Source organism: Ciona intestinalis, unplaced genomic scaffold (assembly GCF_000224145.3).
Source record: "Ciona intestinalis unplaced genomic scaffold, KH HT000075.2, whole genome shotgun sequence".
NCBI lineage: Eukaryota > Metazoa > Chordata > Ascidiacea > Phlebobranchia > Cionidae > Ciona > Ciona intestinalis.
In genome coordinates this window covers 557,330-570,121 of record NW_004190397.2, presented here as the reverse complement: position 1 = coordinate 570,121, position 12,792 = coordinate 557,330, and the positions used below count along the sequence as shown (strand labels likewise).

The following is a 12,792-nucleotide window of genomic DNA, read 5'->3' as shown; positions in this document are numbered from 1 at the left end:
TTTTATTTTTCTGTCCTTTTAATTTAGATTTCGGCATATTTAAAAAGTTTTGGGTATAGCATTTATAAACTGCACTGGAAGCTTTTATTTATAGTTGAATTTTCAACTTCAGCACTGTAAACGCCAGTAAATTGCAACTGTTGTAAAATTGCAAGGAAAAGTTTGTCGAGCTGCGATGGCCGAGTGTTTAAGCGTTAGACTTGAAATCTAATGGGATCTTCCCGCGTAGGTTCGAACCCTACTCGCAGCGGTTGTTATACTTTTAAAGCGCTACGTATCTTCCTCTTGTTTTTTTAAAAATCATTTTATATTACACGAAATAGAGGAAAACTGTGGGAAACGAAGAGCTGTCAAACTATGTTCCGTTTAATGTTAATATATAGTAGGGTGGGGGGAGATGGGATACTTTTTCATTCTATTTTCTTGTCCCATTTAGTAGTATACAAAGAACACTAACAAAATTATAAAACTTTTTCATCACGACTCCCATAGTTTTTAATTATTTAACACACGATCGGGATATTAGGATATTATGTGCTAAAGGTGTCTCCTCCCACCCAGAGCTATATAAAGGTGTTTATACGATTCTCCTCCCACCCTACTATATGTTCATTTAATACCATTGATTTTTTTCTCCCCAAAACTAAGCGAGGGGATTCCCCATGGCCAATGTATTTTCCTTTATTTTGCCGTTTGCATTCAGAATTTTAGAATCTGAATCTAGAATAACGTGCTCTAGAACGAAAAATTCAATAAATGTAACTTTCTTTATCCTCGCGTGGCCGGAAAACGACAGTCGATATAACATGGGTGTTCATACACCTCGTGTCAGCTTACGAGTTATCATGTATGTTACTTTGTGGGTGATTATGTTTTTTTTGTTTTTTTTTACTGTAGTAGTTCTAAGTCAATTTTATAACCAATTTAATATTAACAGATGCTAATTCCTTTTTTAGGCTTGATATTTTAATAATGCAAAACTGCAGGTTGCATATTATTAACTGGACCTAGAAACTGGAAAAATATGGCCAGAGCAAAACTCAAACGGCAAGTGAAAATAAAGCAAGAAAAAGAAGAATATGAATACCCATGTAAAAAGTGTGACAGGGTTTTCAAAAAAGTCGGTCACCTAAAATTGCACATGAGGGGACATAGGAATAAAAAGACTCTAACTTGTAATGTGTGTGATAAAACGTTTTCACAAAGTTATCACGTCGTTATACATATGAGGCAGCACACTGGCGAGAAGCCATTCCATTGTAATGTTTGTGATAAAGCATTCACGGATAAAAGCAATTATTTAAACCACAGAAGGGTCCATACTGGGGAAAAGCCATACAAATGCGATTTGTGTAGTAAGGCATACTCAGAATCTGGCCCTTTGCGGATACACCGTCGTGTACATACAGGGGAGAGGCCCTTTCCTTGTGGATTATGTGAAAAGGCTTTTGCGAGCCAAGCTAGGCTTCGTGTGCACTGCCGAGTCCACACAGGCGAGAAACCTTATAAGTGCGAGTTCTGTGAAAAATGTTTCGCTCAGAATGGTACGCTAAGAGCGCACAGAAGAATTCATCTTGGAGAGAAACCTTACAAATGCGAGTTCTGTGACAGAGCTTTTACTGAGGGTGGGGCTTTGAACAGACACAAAATGATGCATTTCGGAAAGAAACCTTTTAAATGCAAACTTTGCAAAAGAATCTACATCAAAAAAGATAGCTTTGACCTGCATATGAAAACACACAAAAAAGTGAGAAAATCAAAAAAATTTCCAATAGTCAACAAAAAGAATATAAAACTTGAATAAATGAATGTAACTTGCTTTATCTATTCCGTGGGCAAAAAACGATTATCTCCGAGGCGCCGGACAACAAGTGATTTTCTGTAACTGAGAAAATTTTTTACTGAAAGAGCAAAGCTTGATAGAGCATCAAAAATATTTGTTTGTGATTTCCACTGCTAAATCTATGTGTATTTACTATTTAGCATATAGTAGGATGGGGGAAGATGGGACACCTTCGGCGCATAATATCCGGATATCCTGATCATGTTTTAAACAGTTAACAACGGTCTATGGGAGTCTTGAGCATATAGTTTTATAATTCTTTGAAAGTTCCTTGTTTACTACCACATTGGACGAGAAAATAGAGTTAAAATGTGTCCCAACTTCCCCCAACCTACTATATACTTTTAGGTAATTTCTATTTCACCCCACTGTATTAAAAATTAAAAACTTACCAAAAACACATATATATATAATTTTTTTAACTTTTTTTTGTCAAGTTAGCTTAGTAAAAACTTACATTTTAACACAACAACTATAAAACAAATTTAAAGAAAAAAAATTTTTTACACTAGCTATAAAAAAAATGCAAAAATGTTTGATTTGTAACAAATTAATGTTATGTAAAATAGTTTCAACTCATATTTGTTTATTTTTTTGCCACTGTTAATTCGTACCGTATAATAATTTTGATAATTTGTATATATAGGCCTATATAGTAGGGTGGGGAAAGACGGTACACCTTTAGCACATAGTATCTAAATATCCTGATTGTGTTTAAAACAATTAACAACGGTCTATTGGAGTCGTGAGGATACGGTTTTATAATTCTTTGAATGTTCTTTGTTTACTACCAAATGGGACGAGAAAATATAATGAAAAAGTGTTCCATCCTCCTCGCACCCTACTACATTCTTCATTTCCGATATACCACTTACTTTTGAGTTAGAAAAAAATAATATGATATAACCAAGCTATATACATAGGCACCAAACCTGGGGTGGCAGGGTAGGCAGGCCAACCCTGAAATTTAATGACCTGCATTAATTAGTAAAGATTATAACCACTTAGGTAAATTATTTTGTAAAATTTAACAGGTAACTATCATAGCCTTCCCTGTGTTTGTAAAAGTTTGGTGCCTATTAATGTATGTAATTCATTTTACAAGCTACTTTTACTAGCTTTACTGTTATATATTATGAAATATATGAATCTGATTTTTTCTGTTTTTTTAATGTAACAAAAATGTTTTGTGTAATGTCAATATATAACAATTCATTTTTTTATAAGTAGAAATCATCCATGTCTTATTTAAACATGGCTAAACTATTTCATCCCAAAGTTAGTTTGTGACATTTTTCGTTGAAAAGTTAATAACTTTTGTCTAAATTTATAACTTGTTGATTCAGACTGTAGGCTTAGGAAAATTCACTTATAAACGAATTTAAAAAATGTGCTTGAAAAATATTTTTTAGGAAACACTGTTTTTTTTTTGTTTAGAAACACTGTTTTTTTAAGTTGTATGGAAGCACTGTTTTCTTACACTTCCTGATAGAGTTATAAAAAAAAAACTTTTATAAAAGAAAAATGCCAAAGGAGTCTTCCAAAAAGAAATCTTCTGGAAAAAACAAACATTTGTGCAAATACTGCGACAAGAACTTTAGCAGTCACTGCAAACTGGTAATTCATATAAGGACACATACGGGGGAAAGGCCTTATGGTTGTGACGTGTGTGGGAAAAACTTCCATTATCCTTTAGCTTTAAAAAGGCACAAGATTACTCATTTAAAAGAGAAGCCACATAAGTGCTCTGTATGCCCGAAATCATGCATTTCAATTGCAGATCTTAAAAGGCATGAAAGAGTGCACACTGGAGAGAGACCATTTAAATGTGATACATGTGACAAGGCCTTTAAGCAGAAAATTGACTTAATCAGGCATACAAATGTCCACTTAAAAGAGAAACCTTTTATTTGTAACATTTGTGATAAAGGATTCTCAGTTAAGTATAATTTAGAAGCACATCTCGCAGTCCATACAAAAAAAAAGCTGTTTGTATGCCATATATGTGACAAAGCATTCTCTGGCAGGAGTGTTTTATCAGTACATTTACGTATACATTCCGAAAAACGGCCTTACGTATGCGACTTCTGCCCAAAAGCTTTTAGACAGATTGGTAATTTAAAGCGACATCATCTGACGCACACAAAAGAGAAACCGCACAAGTGTTTTGCATGTGATGCCGCGTTCGCTGATCTGAGAAGCATGAAAATTCACAGAATGATCCACACCGGTGAAAAACCTCACAAATGTAACACCTGCGAAGCTGCATTCATGAACGTAAGAAGCCTGAAAAAACACCAGAAGATTCACGTTGAAAAAAAGCGTTACATATGTGAAGTTTGTGAAAAATCGTTTTCTCTTCTTAATACTCTGAAAAATCACAGAAGAATCCACACTGGTGAAAAACCATTCAAATGTAAGACTTGTAACAGAGCTTTTGCAGGTCAAAGTAATATGCAAAGGCATAGTAAGATTCATTTAAATGAAACTACTTAACATGGTACAACTGTTTGAATGAATGTAACTTACTTTATTCTCGATGGCCAGAAAACAACAGTCGTTATAACACAGGTGTTATAACACACCGTGTGCCAGCTTACGAGTTACCAAGTATGTAACTTCGTGGGTGATTATATTTTGTATGTGGCTGATAACTTAGACAAATGTCGTATAACTACAATGGCTTTTTCCTTGTGGGTTGCAAATGAATGTGGTCAAGATGAGTAATTATTTATCTTTATAACTTAAACACTGTATTTAATTTGTATATTTAAGACCCATTTCTGTATTATATATTTTTTACTAGCAACCATCTTTTTAATTGTATACAATACTTGAATACTGAATGTTACTTTATCTTCGCTTGGCCGAAAAACGACAGTCAGTATAATACAGGTGTTCTATTTTATACACCTCGTGCCAGTTATGTTATTTGTGGGTGATCATTTTTTTATTATGTATGGCTGATAATTTGGACAACCTATTAATGACCACTGGGTTGGAGCAATTGCCGTTAAGTGTCTTGCCCAAGGACAAATACACCCACAACGGTAGCAGCGACGAGCCTTGAACCCATTACCTCTGGGTTAGAGGCAGGCGCGCTGACCAACTGTGCTACGGCGCCGGAAAAGTATATTATTAAACAATAACATTTTTTATACATACAGTAATCTGTTTCAGGTTTCATATTATAAAACTATAACCTTTTTTTTCTATAATTGAATAGTTGTTTTAGATTAAGACTTCTAAAGTATAACTGTACACTTTTCAGTTTAGAAATGACTTTAATAACACAGGTGCAAAATAAACTGCAGCACATTAGGAGAATAAATACAACATCAAAATTAGAACAACAAATATACATTTGAAGAAATTGTTAATATGTACAACACAAATTTAAATATTGAATTCGTTTTAATATTATTTATAAATTTTATTTTATTTTTAAAGCAGTTGCACCACTGAGATAAACTTTAAATCAGTAAATTACCCATTTTTTACTCTGTCCCAAACATTTTACCGCGAAAATTGCAAAGAAACTGTTATTGAATAAATTTTAAGTGAAGGAAAATTGTATAATTTTAAGCCAATAAAATGCATTACAAATTAGAGTTTCATTTAAAGTTAGGACTTTTTCAGACAGTGATAACAAAAAGTAAAAAAAGATAGTATTATTTAAAAATAAAAACAATTTTATTATTTACGAAAATCTACATAGGAAATTGCATGTATTTTTTTTCGTATTAAATTACATGTAATTTTTTCTGATCAATTTTGTTTTTAGATTCCAATTCTATTTCATTTTTTAGGACTGTAAAATATAACAGAGTGTGGGAAAATGGGACACATTTTCGTTCTATTTTCTCATCCAATTGGCAGTAAACAAAGAATATTAAAAGAATTATAACCGTATTCTCACGACTCTCATAGACCGTGGTTAATTGTTTAAAACACGATCAGGATATTTGGATATTATGTGCTAAAGGTGTCCCATCTTCCCCCACCCTACTATATTATAAAAACAATAACAATGCTGTAAAAATCTTAGGCTTAGTCCCATAGCTCTTCTGTACGACCAAATTTATAAATAAGTGTGGCAAAAAAAATTAGGGCGTTTTGCAGAAATACAGCAACACCAGGATAGGAGTTTCCCTTTGTAGCTTAAAATAGATGAAAAGTGATTAGGTTTTAGAGGTAAATTCTTTTTATTGATCAATGTTAAGGTACTGTTTAGTCTAAACTATTAGTGGTGTATTAGATAGATTACTGTCCGTACAATTATAAAATCTGGGTAAAAATAACGGTCGTTAAACACGGGTGTTCTGTTTCATACACTTCGTGCCAGCTTTTGAGTTGCCATGTATGTTACTTTGTGGGTGATTTCTTAATTTTTTTTATGTAGGGCTGATAATTTGGACAACCCATTAGTGACCACTAAGTTGAAGCAATTGCCATTAAGTGTCTTGCTAGCAGCATAGTAGCTACACACTAAAAAAAAGGAAAATATTACATCTTGCCCACAAACAACTTATAAATGTCACCAGTGGGGCAGCCAGAAAAAAAAATTAAGGGAGGATTTTAATCAAAAATTTTTCAAAAAATTTTTTTTTTACATATTTTTAAAATTTTTTTGGGGGGTTTAAAAGGTGATGGGTCGCGACTCCCTAAACACCCCGCTGGCTGCGCCACTGAATGTCACCATATATACACATATATATATACAGGTAATACTTACTGTTTACAACATATATTCCAAACAAAACCCACATAGCAGCAATAAGGGATCCGAAAGTCAAAAGAAAACCAAGCAACATCCAAATTCTGGCACCTGTAATATTGGTTATTTTATAAATAAGAATATATATTATAAATATCACTTAAATATATGTATATAATTAAAAAATCCCCCAACAATAATTACCCACGAAGTTACATACATGGTAACTCGTAACCTGACACGAGGTGTATAAAACAGAACACCCGTGTTATAACGACTGTCGTTTCCCGGCCACGCGAGGTTAAAGTAAGTTACATTTATTTTATTTTGGCATGGTAAGGCAAATCAATGACAGTTGTTATAACATGGGTGTTCTGTTTCATACACCTCGTGCCAGCCTACGATTTAAAACGTATGTTACTTCTAATACTTTGTGATTTTTAATATGTAAGTAATTTTTTTGACAACCTATTACGGACTAGTAAAACTGTGTTGTGTGTTTCATTGCTGATAATAGTCCTAAACAAACTTATGTATAAAAAAACTTCAAAAAATTATTGCTTTAAACCCTAAAGCTGCAATTTAAATTTTCTGGGTTGCTTACTAATTAGTAGTACAACAAAAATACTTAAATAAGTCACTAAAAATAGTATAGTAGGGTAGGGAAAGATGAGACACCTTTAGCACATAATATCTAAATATCCTGAACCTGTTTTAAACAATTTACAATGGTCTATGGGAGTCGTGACGATACAGTTTTATAATTCTTTGAAATTTCTTTGTTTACTACCAAATGGGACGAGAAAATAGAAAAAAAATGTGTCCCATATCCCCCCACCCTACTATATAACACTAAGTCAACATAAATACATACCTGTAGTGCCAAGACAGCCCTCAGAATAAGAGTCTCCTCGTACCTGACCGTTTGAAACTGCATTTACCCTGAATGTAATAGATATTTGAGGGTGTTATTATTTTTGGGGGGATTTTTTTATATATGGCTGATAATTTAGACAACCCATTAGTGACCACCCGGTTGGAACAATTGCCGTTAAGTGCGCCTGCCCAAGGAGATGTACACTTACAATGGTAGCAGCGACGAGCCTTAAATGCATTACCTTCCGGTTACAGGCAGGCGCGCTAACCACTTTGCCGCGGCATAGGTTTTAACAACTGTCATTGCCCTACCATTTAAAAATTGCCCTACCAAAATAAATAATTTTTGCCCTACCAAAATAAATAAGTTACATTCAAAAATTGCCCTACCAAAATAAATAAGTTACATTCAAAAATTGCCCCATCAAAATAAATAAATTACATTCAAAAATTGATGTACCAAAATAAATAAAGTCATTGCCCTACCAAAATAAATAAGTTGCATTCTTTTACTTACATAAAAAAAGCTAAAGAAGCTATTGCTCCACATGCATGAACTGCGTGTGGCATTTCACTTTCCGCTGGAAATTGAACAGCTGCGTCAATAATTATCCACCAGCCACTAAAAAACTGAAACAAAAAAATAATAATTTAGAACATATACCCCCTGCCAAAAGCTTACAGTAATGTAAATCTATTAATGTAAAGTTTTTGCAAAAAATATTCAAAAAAAATTAGACAAGCTGTTCTGCAAAAATCTTACTGTAATCTTAATTTTAATTAAATAATGGAAAGTTTTTCAATTATAAATATATATATATATAAAATGTCACTTTTTGCAAAAAATAAATATAATAATGCATTTTTTCGCAAAACTTAATATTAAAAAGTTTTTGCAAAAAAAGACAGTTCGTAAAATATTTTTCCAGGACAATGTAGTCTTTTGAATTCAGAGGTACCCTAAAGATTTTTTAAGTTCAATTTTATAAAGTTGAGGTCATACAATGTAGCAATTTACGTTTCACCTAAAAAAATATAGCTGGACAGTGAGCATGTAGTATCTAAATACTTACCAAAGCTCCAGATAGTACAGCAGCGACAGCATTTCTCTTTTCTCCAAGTTCAATGCAGTCGCAAGAAGGGCATTGAAAATTATCCAAAATTCCAGCCATTTTGCACTAAGTGGTAATTCCTATTAAATTATGCACCCAAAGCTGGTAATACAATTTCGAGTATGAAAAACTACACTTAAACAGACATTTATAAACAAGGCATTCAGTATTCTTAAATATGTGTAGGTATCAATGCAAAATATTTTGTACACAGACATATATTGAATATAACATTGGGTTTCCGAATTGGAATTATTTAAATATAGAGCGGGAAAAAATCTAGTAACTAATGGACACTGCCACTGGATAAATGAACTTTAAACTACTATATAGTAGGGTTGGGGAAGATGGAACACCTTTTATTCTTTTTTCCGGCCCATTTGATAGTAAACAAAAAATATTTCAAAAATTATAAAACCGAATCCTCACGATTCCCATAGACCGTTGTTAATTGTTAAAAACAGGATCAGGATATTTGGATATTATGTGCTAAAGGTGTCCCGTCTTACCCCACAATACTCCATATATGATTTTAATGCACCAATGTGATAATTAGTTTAAATTGTAGCATAAGAAAAGGCATAAGAATATTTAAAAAACATTATGTCATTGTATTTTAACTAATCGGTTGTTTTTGTTTGATTAATTGGGTTGTCAATTAATTTTTTGGGGGTCTCAATACAATACTACTAATTTATGCTCATTAATAATATGATTGCTATTTATAAAAGAGTGAATATGTCTTGTTAAGAAAGTGGATTATTCAGACCTTAAAGAAGAAAATAACAGGAAGTAATAACCGTTTATAAGTATTTGGTTTCAAATATACAATACATTTGTATATAACACCAATATATTAGTATTAAAACATTTTGGCCACTATGTAAAATGTGTAACATATATATAGTAAGGTGGGGGGAATGAGACACCCTTTTTTTCCATTTTCTCATTTCATTTGGTAGTAAACAAAGAACATTCAAAGAATTGTGAAACCGCATCCTCACAACTCCCAAAAAGACCGTTGTTAATTGTTTAAAACACGATCAGGATATTTGGATATTATGTGCTAAAGGTGTCCCATCGTCCCCCTGCCTACTATATTTATTTATAGAAGCACCAGTATTGCATACAATTTATATATATATATTAAACTTTTACCAAATAACAATATATATACATTATATATATTACTTTACGAAAAGGTTTTCGTATGCATTTTTATAAGATACAAATTTTTTTTTAAATGGCGCAAAGAGATCTGTAGACTTCAAGTAAGCTATTTATATAACTTGATTTTGAATTTAAATGCAAACAGTTTATACAAAACCGAACATACTAATAGCACTGACCCACAAAACTATATAATATTGAAATTATTTTACATAAAACTTCTGTTTACGGAATAAATAAATAGAAAAACTTAGCACACTAAAGCTTTAGTTGCCGAATTTCATCCGATTTAAAATCCGGTCTCAAACTCAGAACTTGACGGACTTCTGCAGGTGTTAAACGCCATGTTAGGGAACCCGCGTTGTGTCCCCAGTAATCGTCTATTTCTGATACTTTATCCAAATTCAAAATGGTACATATCTGCATCATTCTTGCAAAACGGTCGCGAACACTCCAAGAGCTTGTAGAAGTTAAGTAGCTCACAAGAGAACGCAGTTCTTTGTCAAAAAAGAGAGCTCCGAGACGGTTAAACGTGCTTTTTAAAATAGCTTTTTCGAGTTGCACTACTACTTCATTTATTAAATGACTGATCAGTTGGTCATATATATTAGGAGATAGTACTGGCTGGAATTTGTTTAAGAGTTCTTGTATGTTGAAAATAACTTCTTGCACCCAAGGGTCGTTGGCCTCGTAATCTGTTAGATCATCTTCATTTATATTATGACTTACGGATAAGAAATTTGAAACTAATGGCTTAATTTCTGGCTTTATGAGCGAGACGCTTAAATCGGTTAAACCACTTTGTAAAACGTTCCTGAATTTCGTGGACAGCAAAGCTAAATCTGCAAGACAGCTTTCCATTTTGGCCATTTCTTGTTCTGTAAGCTGGTTGAATACCTTGGTTACTTCAGCGTCTAAGCTGTGTTTTAGTGTCTGTACGTGCTCGCTAGCTACTTCGGCATTGTTTAGAGTACAGAGAAACTTCTGCCTGGTTGCGGTGCTCTGCTCGTCCACGCTTTGTAGTTTTCCGTGCTGAAATGACGACTGCATCACAGTATAAGCGGAACTTATATTATCCAACATTCCACCAGAAGGGAAGCCGATTTTAACTTGGTTAACCAAAACATCACGGAACTCACCGTCCAAAACAGAAGTCGCATGGTTTAGCATAGCGCAAACACAATCTATCGAAGAACTCATCATGGACCTTTTAATGCACTGTTTTAATATATAAAACACATCATCTATCATGCTAGATGTTAAATTCCCAGGCTCAAAACTGTCGAGTTGTATAGCTTTTGCTATGGACTCACGCATGTAATATTCCTCCATTATAATATAGTATCCTATGACCTCTTGTATACAATGGCTTAATTCACAATTCGTGATCCACGCTTGCAACTCTTTTTGTCGCTCTTGTTTAATTTCTTTCGTGGGGAAAACGATTTCTATATCAGCTTGGACTCTTCGCTTTATAAACCGTAAATAAAGCTCTGTTCGAGAACTTATTATGGTAACTTCTGTAAGTAGTGGCTCCAGGTCTCGTGGGTCAACTTTTTGCTCATTTTCAGGTTTTTTACTTGAAAATAACGATTGCTGTACCCTTTGGACAGTACCCTTAAAGCTGCGTACTTCTTTAAACTTTTGCAGGACCACATTCGTTTGTTTATCGCACTCTAATTGGACGTTTTTGATCAAAACGAATAATTTTCCCGGCCCATAATATGTTTCTACCAACGGTTGCTGCTTTTCTACAGTTCTAGCTATCCCTTCAAAAAGCAGGGTCAAAACATCGGCAAAAATTAAACTATACCTTGTATCGCCAGTCTCGATTTGCAAAGCTTGTTTTAAATTTTCACTCGAACTCTTAGCAATCTCTTGGCACAAATAATGCGAAAATTTGTCAAGGCCTTCGTCTTCCATTTTTAGCAACGGAAAAATTTTGAAAAATCTTTCAACTCCAGTAAGGTCATTATTTAGCACGGCAAGATCAAACTGTTCAGCTACGACCTGGGACATAGCCACTCTGGCCTCCTTCAGCACTTTTAGGGAAGCATTTATACTTGAGCTTTCAGTACCTTCATGTACAGTCTGTTTTATAACGTTTTCGTCTAAACACAAATACCTGTGTATGTTTGCTGCAGCTTTTTCGTAGTCGTTTGACTCCATAGCAGTTTTCACACCGTCTGTGCAAAATTTTAAGTCCAAAACGTCGTCTACTCTTTGAATCGCTTTAAAAACTTGCGATTTTGCTAAATCGAGTAAACGTACTTTTGAGCTTATGTTTTCAGCTAAGGTATACGTAAATTGAATTATCCCAAAGAGGTTTTTTGAGTCAGAATGTAGAAGGTCTAAATTAGGCAGCATTTTGTTCAAGCTATCCATTCGTTCGTCAAGTACAGATTTATTTTCGAGTTGCTCATTTAATTCGTTTGTATATCGTTGTTCACTGCTTTCAACTTCTTTAAACGCTTTTTCAATTTCTTCAGATGTTGTTAATTGGCGAATGTCGTCTAAAGACGGCCATTCCGACTCCATTTTGGAGATTAGAAGCTAATATACGACAACAATAAACCACAAAAAATCTAAGTCACAAGATTCAATACGAAACTTATTAATGAATTTTGTCAAAATTAGTTCGAAATCAGTGTTGCCAAAAAGTGGTGTCTGATATATTTTTATAAAAAAAGCATTTGTCTGATTTAGTCCAACAATTTTTGTCTTGATTAATCGTTTATAGGTAAATTTCGTACTTTTAAGCACTGGTTACCCGCTAGTGAACTGTATAATACATAAAAAATCATAAAATGAGTTTTTTAGATAGAAGTTGTAAAAGGAACTCGATAATTGAACTCTTAGTTTTAAATGAATGAAAGAATGAATGGATGTAACTTACTTTATCCTCGCGTGGCCGGAAAACGACAGTCGTTATCACACGGGTTTAACACCTCGTGCCAGCTTATTGAGTTACCATGTATGTTACTTTGTAGGTGATTATTTTGGGGGGCGGATTTTTTTCTTTTTTTATGTATGGCTGATAATTTGGACAACCCATTAGTGACCACTTGGGTTGG

General features: G+C 33.6%; 3 protein-coding genes and 1 non-coding gene across 4 annotated transcripts; 2 read left to right on the top strand and 2 right to left on the bottom strand.

Annotated features, from left to right (window-relative positions):
- Positions 1–169: 169 nt before the first annotated feature.
- On the top strand, positions 170–250 carry trnas-uga. The gene has a single exon. It is a non-coding gene; the product is annotated as a tRNA-Ser (tRNA).
- Positions 251–947: 697 nt separating this feature from the next.
- Positions 948–1,813, top strand: zf(c2h2)-19 (zinc finger protein). The gene is given in 1 exon segment (NM_001078393.1): positions 948–1,813. A coding segment is annotated over 1 exon segment (780 nt). The 5' UTR covers positions 948–1,024; the 3' UTR covers positions 1,805–1,813.
- Positions 1,814–5,107: 3,294 nt separating this feature from the next.
- Positions 5,108–9,503, bottom strand: LOC100183691 (transmembrane protein 50B-like). The gene is made up of 5 exons (XM_026838365.1): positions 8,510–9,503; positions 7,954–8,066; positions 7,435–7,502; positions 6,579–6,671; positions 5,108–6,003 (listed from the first exon to the last, which is right to left on the bottom strand). Exons 1-5 carry the CDS (start codon positions 8,606–8,608, stop codon positions 5,894–5,896), a joined length of 483 nt encoding a protein of 160 aa, XP_026694166.1. The 5' UTR covers positions 8,609–9,503; the 3' UTR covers positions 5,108–5,893.
- Positions 9,504–9,700: 197 nt separating this feature from the next.
- On the bottom strand, positions 9,701–12,347 carry LOC100181244 (conserved oligomeric Golgi complex subunit 4). The gene has a single exon (XM_026838339.1). It carries the CDS (start codon positions 12,254–12,256, stop codon positions 9,977–9,979), a length of 2,280 nt encoding a protein of 759 aa, XP_026694140.1. The 5' UTR covers positions 12,257–12,347; the 3' UTR covers positions 9,701–9,976.
- Positions 12,348–12,792: the final 445 nt, after the last annotated feature.